The sequence below is a fragment of the Pagrus pagrus genome (assembly GCF_965226575.1).
Source record: "Pagrus pagrus genome assembly, chromosome: 19".
Classification (NCBI taxonomy): Eukaryota; Metazoa; Chordata; class Actinopteri; order Spariformes; family Sparidae; genus Pagrus; species Pagrus pagrus.
In genome coordinates, this window is record NC_140203.1 from 13,634,820 (window position 1) to 13,651,713 (window position 16,894).

Sequence of the window (16,894 nt, forward strand, 5' to 3'; positions counted from 1 at the left end):
CAAATCCAGTAATATATAGTTTATCACAGTTTTTAAAGCCCTAAACTTGAAAAGTATGCAAGTATGTAGTTTTATGCATTTTGCTCTTCGAATAACCTGTTTTTCCACCTAAGCACTTGTTTTTGACTATTTCATATGCATTAAGCTAGTGTAACTAAGGAAATAAAGAACTATAAAGAGGTTTTGTCCCTGTTACTCTCAGGCAGGGGTACTTTGTGGTCATGAAATGACATTTTTCTTGCTAGGCGCCTTGATATTACCTTCGAAAAACAAGTGATTTTGAGGGATATTGTTATCTATTTTGAACTTTGACTATGTAATGCGGACCCATTGTGTTTTCCAGCTCATAGGGGCAGTTACAGGTCATCTCCAAGCTTATTTTTGCATTAAAAAATGTAGGAGAGAAAAATAAATCTGCTAATAGATTGAGAAAAGTTGATTTAAGAGTTAATTTCCAACTTGTTAAATAATGACACCTTGAGATTGTAGGACGGGTCGGCTGCTGTCCCGAAGCGTCTGTTTTCGACGAGTTGGGAATGAGACTCAAAAATCAACTTTTCTTACAAATAGCACCTTTAATGCCAGAATAACTTACAGTACAGAGCTTCTCAAAGCTTGGGAGAAAAATCAGCTTATAACCTTTCAGAAGAACCTCAAACCACGGCTCTACTCCAAATGGTTCAACAACAGCTTTGTATTTACTTTGGGCTGGACTGGGATAGGCATTTTGGATATTTTCACATACTGTACATATCCAGGAGTAAGAAGGGGTTAACAATGGAAACAAGAAGTCAATCGTCTCCTTAAATGTACCGAAGATGTCTGTAATAGCTGCTGTAAGAGCCTCGCATCAATTACTTCCTCGCAGTAAAGACAAGCAATGAAAAAGCATCTGCAATCCGAGTCCAATCTTTCTGGAAATGTGCTGGAAGGGCAATTTCAGTCCAATAAAAGATATGAGCTTGATTAATCTGAAATTCAATACCAATTACAGTAACATTAAAAACTCCTCTGGGGACTCGGCAGCACTGTACTTCTCAGAAACCTGGCACATGCGGCAGCAGAGACGAAAAAATGAAATTAGCTTGACAGTATATATAAAGTGTGACACACAGTAAGAGAGAGCGAAGCAGGCCAGAGTAATAAAGCTTGAATCATGACTTCTGTGCAACCAAGTGCACATGTTTCACTTACAAACAATCTAATATATGTCATGGTTGCAGCACATTTTTTCGATTGATCAAGTGTCACTTGAAGAAAATGAAATTGTATGAACGCAGTGTCGGTTTTAGGTGATAGCTAATGCTTTCTCGAAAGATCAAATTCACGATCGATTCGAGGCGAGGCTGGTTAGAAAGAGGGAAATGCATGACTTTCTAATCGGCAACCTTGCAGTGATTCCCCCCTCCCCCCAAACCTTTTTTTTTTTTTTTCTCTCCGACTGACAGAGCGTTTCCCCAGAGCCTCAGCTCAAACTGCAGAACCGTTCTGTGTGGCAACTGTTGAACAAAATGGACTCTCACATGCAGGAGAGAAAAATCCCACAGGAAAAGAGAAGAGGGGCGGGAGAGAAATCAATGCGAGGAAGGGATTTTAAAATAGGAAGAAATCGGAGAAAGGAGAGCAGAGAGGTGAGGGGAGAGGAGACGGACTGACAGGGAGAGGGAAATAGAGAAAGAGAGGATCGAGGTAATGAACAGATCAATAACAGAAAAGCATTTGAAAGCATGTAAACAGCGTCCTAATGCTCCATTTGATCTAAAGACGCTCGTTTCTGTTGCCGGCTTGAGCCCCACAGTGAGCGCTGCTGTCTGGGTGGGTTGCAGTGAGAGAGACTGAGCTTGCTAATGAGCACACAGGGAGAGCCTGCCTTGTTGTTCTGTTGAGTGCTATTTCGAAAATATTGCAACCAAGAGACCGGGGCGGGAAGTTAACTCAAGCTGTCAAAAAAATCTTTCAATCTGGGTTAATTGCTCAGGGAGAGGGAGCCTCGTGATCATCATTAGAGATGTTTTTTTTTTTTTTTTTTTCGTTTCATAACATCTCCGCAAATGTACCTGTTACTTAATTTGAGATGGAGGGGATTGTTTTGTGTTTCACTGAGGCGTAGATCATCAGTATGCAAGTTTGGTGGCAGTGGCAAATGACAAAGAGAAGCAGCAAATCCTCACATTTAAGAAACTGGCACTGGAAAATTAGTAAAATAGAGAAAAGTAAAGTTTATACATGCGTTTAAAGGGGCTCTTTGTAACAATTCAGCAATTTAGATGCATTAATCACTTTATTTTATTAATCACGCAGGTTGGACACTAATCAGAGCTGCAGCATTGATTGCAGAGTGGCGTATTCGACAGGTGGACCATCAAATCCATAAGAGCTATCCCCACGTTCCTACTGTCCGTGAACATCCTCCGGTTTCTCTGCAGAAATAGTACACCCAAATGTCTGCGTGTAATAGATATTCCACCTCTCTATGCCAGTGTAGCGGTGGTGAGACTCTCCATTATAACCACTCACACATAAGGATATTCTGTCAAACAGATGTTCAATATCCTGTATGGTTGTCAGTGTCTTCTTTTCAACCTCAAAGAACATTTGAGAGGATTTGTGGTGCTAAAAATGTCATAATTTAGCAATTATGAAAGAATGACTGCAGAAGTTTTGAGTCACTATCAAAGATTCTGGTTTTAAACTCAATTTTAATTGTGGCGATAAATCCGGGGAATCCTCCCAAAAGAGTGATACATTCCCAGAAAGTAATAATATTAACCTGCAGCCCTAATTAACACTCTATCACAGATGCAACCTTGAAAGACTGCAGGAAAATCGTCCCTGAAAAAAGCAGAGGACTTCTCCCAAACCAACTTTAACTCAGACCGGTATTTCAGAGAGGCTCTAGCAGGATGTTTTTGCCACGGCAGTATCAGAGAGGACACACTCACCAGGCCTGAGACTTCCTCCTGGGCACGCTCTGTCTCGTCCACTTTGAGTGAGGGGTCAGGTGGTAAATCAGCTGGCGGCAGATCTTGTTGGTGGACTTGAACGAGTCGGTCTCCTGCAGCAAACACAACATAGGAATGATGGACAACAAGTATAAATATACAGTAGCTCATGCTACAAATCAAAAACAGACTAGCTGTTCAGAAACAAAGGCAGGTGAGACATCGTGGAAGTATCCATGTGGATTCAAATTTAGTAGCAAGATGCAACAACAGACAAAGACAAATGTGAACAATGAAAGTGCTTTTTTTAAGCGCAGGAAACTCAGTTGCAGATTGTGCAATCTTTCTGCACACATTTCACTCTACTCTGTGTTTTTTGATAAAACAAAAGATTATTCTTATCACTTCAACGTTGGGTGAAACTGAGGAAGAAGAGGCCGCTGGATTTCTAACTAATCCGTCAGGTAGGCTAGCAGGCTAACATCACTGAGGTTGGATATTCTGTCCTATTTACTCCTGTAACCACCTATTTGTAGGAAAGTTGATTTTTTTTAGTCTCATTCAAAACGCTTCAGAAACTGGCGCTTTGGGATTGTAGGTCAGGTTAGCCGCCATCCCACAGCGTCAGTTATTGACAGGCTGGGAATGAGACTAAAAAAAATCAACTTTCTTGCGAATAGGAGACTTAGGCTAACCAAGCTTTCAATACAACAATGAATAATGACAATTCATCAATAACATTGATCGTGTGGAAATTGAGAATATGCGATTCTCTCGCCACTTAAACACGTCACGTGAGTGCCCCACGCCACATGTCTGCGCTTAGTAGAAGCAGCTGCTGATAAAAGTCATGATAGCTTGGTGTAAAATAAACCTTCAGCCTTTTTGTTAAAAGCTAATAATACAAAGGTGGCTTTCTTTTATCTCTTATAGGCAGGGAGAACCCTGAATTTGAGGATTCACTGGGAACAAAACAAGCTTGTTTATTTTTAATGCGAAAAAGTCGGCAAAGGTTAGACGTGTACAAGGTAAAAGTCGTTCATGAACGCTGGAAGCTCTGATCACTCTTTCCTTCTCCCTTCAAACTACAGATGCACTGATTCCCACACAGCCACAAAGTGTTTCTTTCTCTTCCTTTGAATACAGCTGCATCATACATCTTCTACGTGGAAACATTCATTTACCCTGCCTCCGTCTTGCTCCTCGTCTCTCCTCCCTCCCCCCTCTTCCTCGCCTTCTCTTTTCTCTCTTCCTCCTCCGTCAAAGACTTTAAATGGAACGGGCTGTGCTGAGCAGGCTAAATCTAATTAATGGTACAACACGACAACAACAGAGAGGCAATGTGGCGAGAGAGGAAAAAAAAGACAGGGGGCAATTTACCTTAAGGCGATTAACCATTCCTGCTGCCACTTCTTTTCTTGGGCGACAAACAAACATGCCTCATACTTTCAAAACATTCGGCGCTGCTGTTTCAGCCACTTGGATGACTGAACACGACGTTAGAGCGGCGCATACTGATTCGCAATGTGAACGTATACTTAGGAAATGGTGAATCTGTGGTCTGGAAGAATCATCAGAGTCGATAATTGTGCATAGCTGTGACCGTATTAGAATCGTGAGACATTAATCACGCATCAAAACATAATGTACATTAAATCAACTGTCTGTAACGGACGACAATGAGCTTCAAGTTACTTAACTCTTATGCTCTGATATGTCCTTGAATATATAATGTAAATAAATCACAGAGTGGTGGAGAATGCTGGCCACAGAGGCAGCTGCCAGGCCTTATTCCAGCACACTGCCTCTCTACATCCTCGTCACGTCTGACACAGTATCCTGCCACGGGTCGCCAGCCAGTCAGGAGAACATTGCTGCCAGCTCCTCACTCTCCCTTCCTCCCTCCTGGGCTTTCCTCACCGAAGTAAACAGCGATAAGATTAGACTTTCTTACAGGTGATTATCATCTGGACTGGCTAAGTAAAAACCAGACCACAGTCACTTTATCTCGAGGCGACCCATCTCTTTCCGACAAGAGATAACTGCAGACTTTAGATAGCCGTGATGGCTGCTGGGTCTGTGCTTTACAGCCACTCTGAGCAGCCTCTGTAGTGTCTTCTTCACACTCATACCCCGAGTTTGAGATGTAATTTGAATTTTAATATCTCTGATTTGTATGCCACCCTACAAGTGGATGAGCTGGCAGCCAGTCTGGATAAATCATGATGCAAATCTTGAAGGATTCGTCCTATAATTTATTGATCATATAAATCTGAATGTAATTCACGTGCATAATTGACGAGGTTGTCCTAATGACGAGGAATCAACATTACGAGCATTTTGTTCAGCCACTGATTGTGTTGGTCTGTCATACTGATATGAACCAACCTTCTTCAACATCTATTAATAATCTACATGAAATCATCTAATGTTTAACCTGTCAATCAAAGTGAGAGTGACAGCAGATTATAATCTGTGTTTTTCAATGCTTGTGTTGTTCTAACCCTTTGTATTTAAACTAATATCTTCAGGGACTGTATACATTACATAATAAATTGTAATTTTAGTCATATAGAGTTTTTCTTCATAATTTTAAGGTATCTCTGAGGAAAATATTGATATCGTTTTTTAAAATGCATTTCTTGCATTACATTACCCGCTCGCTAACTGGCTAAACTGTTAGCCTCCGTGGCTTCTAAATGCTGTTGCCTAGCAGCAGTGTTCTAACGACTTGAACATCAAACATATCATGCGTCTACATTTCCAACGTTTTAACCACCAGGCCACTAGCTCCATTTGAAGGCAGCAGGGATGATGTATTTTTGTAGGCTAACCCGTAAGTTAGCATCGTCTTGTTTGCCTCGACAAAAAGCCTATGGGTTTTTTTGATGATGTCGGAAAATAAGCTCTGTGGCAAACACAGGTTTATGATACTGCTTTTTTTCCATCCGATCTGACTCCATTCACCCCGTTAATACTTTTCATACAGTTCCTTACAAACAGTGAAAGGTGGGACACAACAGACTTCACAGCACTCAGTGGACTCCAGCAGCACCAGCCTCTCTCGTTTGATCCCACCTGCCACCTGTCAGAGCCCTCAAAGTGCTCTCATTGTCAGTGCCAAAGCCACACTGCCCCACAAGCCTCGGTGCCATTGACCGTGGCCAGCGGGCCTGCTGACCTCAGCATGATGACCACTGGGCACCTGCCCACGCTTTCCAGTATTATGCAACCAAGGTAGATTACCCCTGCAGGTATGCCACTGTGCTGAAAGAGCACAGGAGCAGCAGGGAAGACAGACCACATGGTCCCGCTGCAGAGTAACACCCTGACACAGTGCCTCCCATCGGACGTACCATTCATCCCTGACCTCTCTAACAAGCAGGTGTCCCCTTTGCAGCTGGGACTGAGGGTTAGTTCTCATTTAATGCTCCAGATTGTCCACTGATAGGAACATTTCCACATGTAAAATGAGCTGTAGAAGAGACTTCCCAGAATGTGCAAAATGTATGTGATTATTTAAAAAAAATAATGAAATAAGCATTTCATGTGAAAGCTAAGTTTATCACAGTGTTGCTGTTGCTTCTGATGACATAAATGAGTAAATCCCATTTCTTGGATGCAATCTGATAGAGAAAGTTTTTCTAAAATGCAACACACAATATTTACATATTTTTTTACAATATTTTTTTGTTCAACTAATACAGTGCCCATACAGATTATCTGTTATTGTGAGGGGTTCACAGGTCCAGTCTCAAGCCTCTTGAACTGCTCAAAACTCATCGCGGCCACCCCAAATAATATCAAACATGTTTTATACATGCGATTTAGAATCTAGATGATTACATCAGTACTTTCCGAGCTGTGGAGTTAGAGCAACGAAGCCCGATCCTGCTGCTGCACACAGCGATTGTTTATTCAAAATGAATTATTATTGGACAAGTTGTGTGTCCAAACTGCACCGCATTCAACACTGCACTTCTGTGGGCCTTCAGCAACACACCTGCCAAGTGTGAAGTTGATCGGATGAACGGTTCTCAAGATGTGTGAATAACAAACAGACAGACGGCAGAGATTCCTTCCTTTATAGTTAGATTTAAGATTTACAATATTTAGATAGAAAAAAGGTCACTATGACCATGCAAAACATTGTTTTGCACATACAGTAAGCTCCTGTTACACCACAACTTTTGTATTATTACACTTTTTATTCTCTATACCAAACAAGCTATAATGTGTTACTTAGTGAGCGTTAGAGTTACTTTGGTTTTGGAAAGAGCCCGTTTCCAGTCTTTGTAATAAGCTAAGCTAACTGGCTGCTGACAATAGGTTTAAATTCATAGTACAAATGATAAATGAGATGAGAAGTGGTGTAAATCTTCTCATCCACGCTGGCATTTCCCATCGTACCAAACTATTTCTTTAATTAGTCTTCAATGACCCTCACAGCTTTAGAATTATGTTCTACAAAGGCAAGATTAATGTTAAAATGTGCTGAGCCGATCCCTTTTCCCCTGTAAAACATGAGCCAGTCAGAACCTGTGCATAGTATGCAGGATTCTTACATAATAAAAGTTAATATTTCACCTGATACTGTATACATTTCAAACACACCTTGAAGTACATAGTTCTCCATTGTGCTAATGTTTAAACACCTACAATATAATTGTCCTTGGTCCCTAGCTTCTGCATTTGATGTAACACAAACTGACAGTTCATTGTTGTCACAATAGCATGACAACAAGCATGACACATGAACTGAGGCATGGATAATAAACGTGGACATGTTGCCACTTTAGTTCTTGTCCTGTTAATCAACATCAAGCTGTTGTTTCATAATTCAGGAAAGTTAAAAACGGTCTTATTTTTGACTTCATACCCTTTTTGGACACTGCAGGTCCCGCGCGAGGCTGAGCAGCAGCTCATGAGAGATGGGGTCCACCAGGTTGAGAAAAGCTGCATTCTTGTACAAAATGTCATTGAGCGACGTTCCCTGGAGTCCCAAATCCTGTGAGAGAAAGAAAAGAGAGAGGAGAGTGCTTAAGTTAACTCTTAAAGGAGACTTATTTTGCTTTTTCCTTCAGTGTTTTATATGTTTGTGTACATGAAAGATCTTGAAAGTTTGCACCAACAGAAGCTCCTCCCTCCCACAGAAAACACTGCTCCTGAAATGCCTCGTCGGTAGTCCCGCCTTCAGTTCTGTGACTTTGTGACATCACACACCATCACCATGTCACACATACAGTACATTTGTATAATTTAAATCTAGCAGCTAGTTTGTAATGTTAGAATTGATTTATCACAGCTGCTCTGTTGCTGGCTCAGGCATGTGTGAACTGACCAATCAGAGCAGACTGGGTATTCAGAAGGGGGGGGGCCTTCAAGAGACAGGAGCTAAAACAGAGCGTTTCAGACAGAGGGGAATACAGAGCTGCAGCACTGTTGTTTGAGAAAAACTGATGTGCTTTAGCCTGTAAACCTATTCTTGCAGTAATCCAAAATAAAATAATGAACTAAAATTCACATGCAGTGAAGAGAAATTAAAGAAGTCTGAGACACATTTGATTTAATATTCAAGTGACGTTTCACGGATAGTTGTAATGAAAATACATCGCCCATGTTTAGAGGCTTTGTTCCTCTTTCATCTTGCTCTCTTATCTCGGCGAGCTGATAAGGGTTTGACATCAGAGTCATGTGTTAACACATGTGCAGTCAATTAGGGGTGGGGACGGTGTCTGTGTGCAAATATGAGAGTGTGTTGGGAGCAAAGATTAAGTGAGCTAAGATAAGAGTGGTGTGTCTTTTTTCAGATAATACGACAGTTATACTCTTCAGCGAAGAGAATAAAACTCCTTCTGGTTCCTCTTATCTCATTTGCAGGTTTCAGTTGTAGTTTTGCCGGAGGGGATTTCTATCATTTTCACAAAACACGACTCTTAACTATCCGAGGGAAATATATTTTGATTCCACTTAAATGCACTTCTGCTTTCTGCTCTTCTGGTCAAAGATTGTTTTTATGCGCAGGAGCCAGCACACATGATGATATATTTCTTATTTGCAGTGACAATGTAAATATGTTGAAGCTGCATCTTCGGGGTAATACTTGGAGTGCTGATGCGTCATTAGCATCTGGTGTTTGGGAAGAAACATTTTCAGATACATCAAATGCAAACAACAAACAGCAGGGAAGACGCACAAGTGAGCAGATGAGACAAAATCATGAAAGGCTGGGAGTAAGAAGAGAGAAAGTCAAAGAAAATCTCCTCTTTTTAGGCATAAAGCTGCCTTTCTCTCCTAATCCATAACAACTGTTAAAAGATGTTTTCCTCTACTCAAACATATTACACTTGCATCTGCTGTATGAAAACAACAGAACAAACATATTTGGACCAGCATGCTCTTGTTTCTAGTGATCAGTGGAAAAAACTGTCAGCTCCATATGAAGCGAAGAGCTTTTAAAATAGCAGGCGGGAGTTAAACATGCTCTATACGCTCTGACAGCCCTAACACTTCAGGGCACAGCTGAAGCAAAGAGGAAAACTCCCATCAGCATTTTCTCCTCCTCCAGCTTTTGGGTTGATTTATTACAGCAGAGCTCTTTGGGATTCCCTGACGCTGGACCATCCTCCAGGCCAGCGCTCCCTTCAGTAAACCTCATTTAGTGCAGACTGAGGGTGCCGCATGTGTCCATAAATGAAAGCACAGAGATAATTTTATGATGATGAGGATGTTGTGTTAAGCAGCTGCTGCATCAGATTGTTCATGAGCCGCTTTGTGGAGCTGATTTAAAACCACATTTTTAACATACACACAGAGAGATCTGATCCTGTGGATTACTTTGACTGATTCCTAATCATAAAAGCATGAAATGTTTTCCTGTTTGTCACCGATGGGATGCCTGCGTGCCTTCAGATCCTGCTACAAATGTCCTCGAGAAAGCTGCATATCTAATCTGACGTCTGCTTCATCACAAAAAGTCTGAATAAAGCGATGAGGCTCCGAATCGCAGAACATCATCCCACACATGCAGTTCATTAGAATCCAATTAGATATACTGCACGCGGTGACAAATCCAGTCCCACAGTTTTCTGCTTTTGTGTGAGACACGTGTCATGGCTGTCAGGTGATGGACCTTCCAACTTTTGTTTACTTACTTTAAAAAAAAAAAATACTGACCTTTTATGCCGTCATCTTGAAATCCAAGGTATAAGGTCAGAACTGTCTGGTTATCATGTGAAAAAATACTGAAAAGCCGCTTCCTGATGATTCAAAGACATAAACGGCCAGCAGCAACAATGCATCGGCAAGTAGGACGAGGTCAATATGTCAACTTAGTCATATGTGACAGGACAGATGAGGAATAGTTCTGACTTGCATACTCTTCACGTCCTTGAAAGGGCGCACATCTCTCGTAAAGTAAGTAAACATTTTTGTTGGCTCTGGTGGCCCCTTAGAGTTCCTTGTAGTACGTTTGATTTGCTGCAGTCAACCTGTCCCTCAAGTGAAGGGAAACTCTGTACAAATTGTTCTTTTATCCAGCTTTGTGATGTAAATAAATGATAATTATACTTAAATATCATTCACTACCTACAAAGTGAGACTCCGGTGTCAAGTCTTTTCACTTCCATAAACGGATTTCATATTTTACTGATATTTATGCTGTAGCTACAGGCCGAATGAACCAAGTGGCGAGACCTTGACCTTTTGAACATGTTCTCATATTTTCAAATAATCTTATTTTGTGAGAAAACATCCCTGAAAATAACCTTATTAAAATGAACTATGTTTATTCACTTTCCCGCGAATTGATGCCACTCTTGCGTCTCTAAAGTAATTAAGTTACAGCCAGGGGGAGGTTAGATTATCTTAGCATAAATACTGGAAACAGATGGAAACAGTGAGCCTGGCTCTGTCCAAAAGGAAAAAAACATCCATCTAATTAACATGTGATACCTTCTTTGTTCAATTCAACCATAAACTAAAATGTTAAAACAACTTCCTGGTGTCCTGTTGTCACCGTGAGGTTGTCATAGGACAATATAGAACGTACAGTATTAATGAGCGAGCTTTAGAGGTGCTTGCAGTTACGTGCAACACATTTTCTGAATATGCACAGCTTCATATTTACTGTACAGACATGAGAGTGGAGTATATCATCTTGTCTAACTCTAAGTTTGATTCCCAAAATGTCACACTACTCCTGTCTGTCTTTTTTTTTTTTTCATTGGCTCATTTTGGGGTCTTTTTGTCTTTATCTGATGGCAAGACTGAGAGGCAGACGGTAAATGTTGGGAAAGAGAAACAGGGTGAGGACATACATGCAGGACATACTGTATTTCTACCCAAATTATATTACAGGATGGGTAATAATATGATTGCAAAGGCACCAAAATCTGCTGCAGCTCTGGCTCGAGGTATTTACAGTTGAATAAAATGAATAATTATGTGTTGTGACAGCTAACCTTAGACTTCAGACAGGTCTTCACACACTACAGAGAGCACCTTCATTAGTGTCTTCGCCATCGCTGCACATTGGTTACTCGGTGTGCAGGTTGTCGAGCGTAATTGATATGACTGTTTGCTGACTCTTTGTTTACTAATGAATATCTAGAAGACCCCAAACTAATTAACTTAATGGCCCAGAAGGCAGATCCGCGATGGAGATAACAGTGCGGGGGCCGGTGTTATTGGTTCCTCTTTGTAATGACTTCCTCAACGTGAAAGAAACGTGCTCCAGCATCCATCATCTGAAGTTGATTATCTCCAAATCCATCCGTCTCTGAGAGGAAAAGCTCCTGTGCTGCCGGAGAGCAACGGCGGGGAGATCTACTGCCAGTTTTTTTTTCCAGGGTTGGAAGTATTGTTAGTCAGACACTTGGCTTCAGCCCCAACAACATACAAGGGTAGCAGGGCTCTGGCTTCACCTCCCTGAGAGAGAGATGGAGGGAGTGTTGATGCTTCGTGAGCATTTTAAATGCCGAGCTTCGGAGAGAGCTGCCCCTGCTCACGACCGACAAATGTACATGATGATCTTTAAAATCCCTTTTTCCTCATAAGATATTTCTGACTGCTCTAATGAACAGGCACAGAGACGTTAGAGGAAGCTATGCATGAGTCACATCCCTTCTGCTTCACACAAATATGAAGCTTAAGTTTAAATTCCCCCCACATCTATTTCATCCTCACTTAATGGTTTCAGTAGAGATACCTACAAATCAGTCCTCAGTTCAGACACCCGTGGCTTCTCCTCGGCATTGTTTCGTGCTGTAATCTGCACACATCTGTATAATTTATTCAACAGCACCGTACAGATGGGCAGGGAGTTTTCGTGACAGGGGGCCCCTCTTGATCAGAACTGCTTTTGTCTGAACTTCAAAACTGTTCTCCTTTGATCAATCCGCAACAGAAGGCAGAGGAAAGCTCAAGCTGAGCTCTAAAAACTATTTCTTTTTTTTCCCTCATCCCTCCCGTTTGAATAAAACTGCAGAAAGTGAGGATTAGACCAGGAAGGGCGTTATGCAGGAAAGTGTAACAGATAGAAAACATACCTTACATATGGTTGGGAGCTATGAAGCTGATGACAATGAAGTGTTTGCACAATGCTGCGCACTGGGGACAGATTAGTGCTATTTAACCATACCACATTCGAGAGGCATTCAAGTTTGTATAAACTGCTTCTGCGCATGTGGATTTACGTATTTAACATCTTCTCATATATTTTAAACCTGCTTCACACAGGAGGCGGTGAACAATGGCAGAAAATGAGAGCAGACATCAGAAATCAGAAAACCGTCTTACCAAGAGTCTAAAGGTGATACAGTATATCATGTCTTTGAGCAAGTCATTCACTAAGAATCAGAAAGTGTGTCATTCTTAAGAAGGGATATTAAGTAATGCTTAACTAATGCATGACTCATAATGATTTGATGCATGAATTAATGCAGCATGTATCATGAATTCCAGTTGCTCACCATTGACCATGACTTTATGCACAGGCTGCAGGGTGCGACTCTTTTGCTCACACATGCGTCCAAAAGTGCAACTTCAAATTTTCATCTATCGCAGCGGTGCGTCTAAAATTTTGCGGGTCTGATCTGCAGGTGCAGTGATCGAAATGAAGACAAACATTTATCTGCACCTTTACATAATGTGTTAACAAATTAAATGTAAATGTACCATTGGGTGCAATTGAAATGCAAATGAAAAAGTTTGGCGCACCAGTGCAACCAGTGGGAAAAGTCAGTCTGGAGCCCTGTGATGTGATTAGTTGAGGAACCTTAACCACACTGTATGTGATTTCTGTCGATACAGATCTCTCAATCAAAACAAAACAAAGGACCTAGGTAGCATGGGATCATGGGAATTGCTGTCCTCATTGTTCAACAACCACCGTTGCTGGTGAAAATCTATCTGACGTAACTCAGGCAGAAATGTTGATGGACGAGACGATGTTTAAGTCTTATTCACATGACGTTTAGACATATTCACCGTCTTCCTACCTCACTCTGACTCTTATAGGGACGTGCAACCAAATGAAACGCACAAACAAAATTACGATATCCTTGCGTTTGAACATTCTTGGAAACATTTGGGATAATGTCAGTACACAACTCATCAAAACATACAACAAAGGTCTGGTTGTTTTCAGACATTTCAATGCTCAAATGTCACATATAACATCTTTAATTCACAGTTCAGTTCCACAAATGTTCATTTACGTCACAGTATTTCTGTATTCATGTTTAAAATGTAAGTGTTTGCAGTTTGATTAATCACATAAAGTCATTGTTACGTCGTTGTTTGTTAATGGGGTGCAACAGGAATTCAAAATACATCCTGCATTTATTCATGCATCAAATCAAATCAACATGACTCATACATTAGTTAAGCATTACTTAACTGCAGAATATCATTTGTACCCTTATCATAAAGCCACGTGAATTCATTTGACCAAGTCTTCCTCAGCTGTATTTCAAAGGGCTAACATACAAAACACACAGGGCTCTGTGTCCAGTGTTCGGAGCTGATTGAATATTCAGATCATGAACTAGCTGGCTTCCTGGCCGTTCCCTTTTAGACAAAACAGGTGGTTGATTCAGACCAGCGTCTCACCCAATGAGGCATCAACCTCATTATACAGTAAGTGCTTCTTATTTCTCAGTATTATTTTTTTTTTTAAAAAAGGGGGGGACAGAGTGCAATGTCCTGCCAGACTTCCTAACTGTGAAACATTGATGAGGGAAAAAAAGTAGACGATTAAATAACTTTAACTTTTGAAAATGATGAACACACTGACACCTGCTGATACACGTGCCGCTCCATGAAGAGTGGGATTTCCTCCAATGAGTGCCATCATGGTAAATCATTCAATTAATGTGTACAGTAGTAATGGCTCATATCTGTGCCTAACAACCCATACGTGTCAGGTTTATTAAAAACAGGGCTGCAACTAACAAGTTGCTCTCATCCTCTCAATTAATTGTTTGGTTTCTCATAAAATGGTGGAAAATGTTGATCATCATCCTCCTCAAATGTCTTGTTTGGTCCACCAACTCAAACATATGCAGTTTACTGTCACAGAGGCGTGAAAAATAGAAAATACTGACATTTTACAAGCTGGAATAAGAAGACCGATTAATCGATTATCAGAATTTAACAGCTGACAGCTAAAAGCAACAGAATAAACTGCTGCTATTATTATTTACATTTTCAATCATCTGCAGATTAACACAAACTATTTTAGTTTCTAAAAATAAATGAATTGCAATAAAAAAAAAAATGAATCAAAGCAAACTTTTTTGCCCACGTGCTCATCAACAAAACCCACTCACAGCCTCACTCAATCCCTTTAATGACAACGTTTTCAAAATAAAGTTCCTCCAGCTCATTCGTGACCCCCCGGCCACGTCTCCCCCTCACCTTTCTCAGCAGTTTGAGCACTTCAGCCGCCTGCTCCATCTTCTGCTCCCTGAGAAGCCTCTGGATCTCCCGGATCCACGCCACCCGCCTGACATATGGGCTGTGGTTGGTTTTCCGCAGCATCCCTGGCAGCTTGTCGGACTTGAGCATCAAGGAGGTAAACAAGAAGTCTCCGCCGCCACTTCTCTCGCCCTCTCCCGGGCTGTCATTCCTCTGGCGTCTCCTCTTGGACAATTTGCTGTCAAAATCGAGACTTCTCTGTCTGGTCAACTTAGAGCCCATCACTCCTGAGAGGATGCGTCGGTAGTGATAGTAGTGGTGGTGGTGAGAGAGATTTTACAACATGCAGCCAAAACATCACACTTAACTTGCAGCGGAGATGAGCCGAGACACTGCTGCCCCTCAGTGAAAACAGTGTTTGAGAAAAGTTTCAAGGCTGCCGCATCATCATAACAACGCGTGTCCGGGCTCGCCTGCCGTCGGTCCCCGCTCGCATCCGTCCACGCACACTGCCTGAGCGCACTGGCATCCTTTTGCTTTACTCGGAGCTGGTGCGCTCCTCAGCCAATCAGATCGTGCTTCTCCGCACAGCCCCGAGAGTGAGAGTCAGGGAGGAAACTGTTGGCAGCTTGAATATCTCACTTGACCCCGCGTCACAGCGCACAGGTTGTTTATGTGACACCGAGTCAATCAGTGAAAGTAGACCTGTTTAATCCTCCTGTGTTATTTCAGGCTCTTATGTAACAGTTTCGTAATCTAGCAATATGAAAATGTGATAGATAGATAGATAGATAGATAGATGGATAGAATTTATTGCAGGGGTGTTGCATTGGATTGCATTACATTTTAAAGAGGTTCATATTGATTTGTCCACCCCCTAAGGGAGCTCAGGTTACCAGGCTCTGACTATGTATGTAGCCTGTTATCTGTTATCTCAGTGGATGTGAAGAGCGAGCTAGGAGAATTTATGCACAGCACTCGCTGGGTAGCAGATTTTCTGATGTTTAAGGGCAACATGGGCACAACTGTCCTGTACATTAAAGGTCCCCTATCGTAGAAAGTGAGATTTTCTGTGTTGTTTTTTTTTGGTGCTGTTTAAATAATGCTAAAGTAGACACTTTTTTTTTTTAAGTAATACATATGAGCTTGTAGGAAGGTGCAGAATAAAAATATCTCTTTTCCTTAAAAACATTATTATGATTGTGAATTAATAAGTTAAAAGATGTTGTCATTTTCCTCTGAGGTCAGCTGCTCAGATAATGTTATGCTGCTGGTTTTCCAGGATGCGAGCGGTATAAACATAGGGAGTCTTACCAATTGTTATAATTTCACTACTTCCCAATTGATCAACAATTAAAAAGCAAGTGACGATATGTTGGGGGGGATATGATATGAGGGGTGTTGGGCCATATTTCAAGGTAAAACTACATACTTGATAGTCCATTAGCTGACGTTAGCATTGAACCACAAATGAAAATCTGCATTTGATTACATTCACTGCGATTCACTTCCAGGTTTAAATAAATGTGTCCAAGTTGTGCGTTTATATTTTAATATTAACACTATCAAACAGTAACGTTAGCTATAGGAAGTGGTTGAATGCTGAGAAATCGGGACTTAGTGATAAAGATTTGTCTGATTCCCTACGTTTAAGACTTGGAACCTGGAACACAGCAGTACGACCTTTGAGGCTCCCACCCTTGACGTGGTGTCAAAGGAAAATTATTTATAACTATAATTAGTAATGTTAGCATTAGGGTAGGGTTAGGGTTAGGGTTGGTTGCAGAAACACCAGCAGAGACCGTGCTGAAACACAGTGGGCGATGCTGGCTCAGGCTTGTGAGTGCTGACCAATCATAGGAGACTGGGCTTTCGGGGAGGGGGGCATTGAAGAGACCGGCAGTAAAACTGAGCGTTCAGACAGAGGGCGAATACAGTAGAATGAGAAAAATAAAGTGCTTTTTGAATATTAGAGCATGTAAACATTTTAGTAGACGCTCAAAATAGTGTGAACCTTAAAATGAGCATAATAT

General features: G+C 41.3%; 1 protein-coding gene across 1 annotated transcript in view; it reads right to left on the reverse strand.

Annotated features, from left to right (window-relative positions):
* Positions 1-15,437, reverse strand: part of lrrc75bb (leucine rich repeat containing 75Bb) — a 33,149-nt gene extending 17,712 nt beyond the window's left edge. Inside the window, exons 1-3 of the mRNA XM_084382949.1 lie at positions 14,862-15,437; positions 7,822-7,950; positions 2,943-3,055 (exon numbers count right to left, since the gene is read on the reverse strand). Of these exons, the coding sequence (XP_084239075.1) occupies positions 2,943-3,055; positions 7,822-7,950; positions 14,862-15,143 (524 nt within the window). The 5' untranslated portion in view covers positions 15,144-15,437. The remainder of the gene's footprint in view (positions 1-2,942; positions 3,056-7,821; positions 7,951-14,861) is intronic.
* Between the last annotated feature and the right edge of the window lie 1,457 nt (positions 15,438-16,894).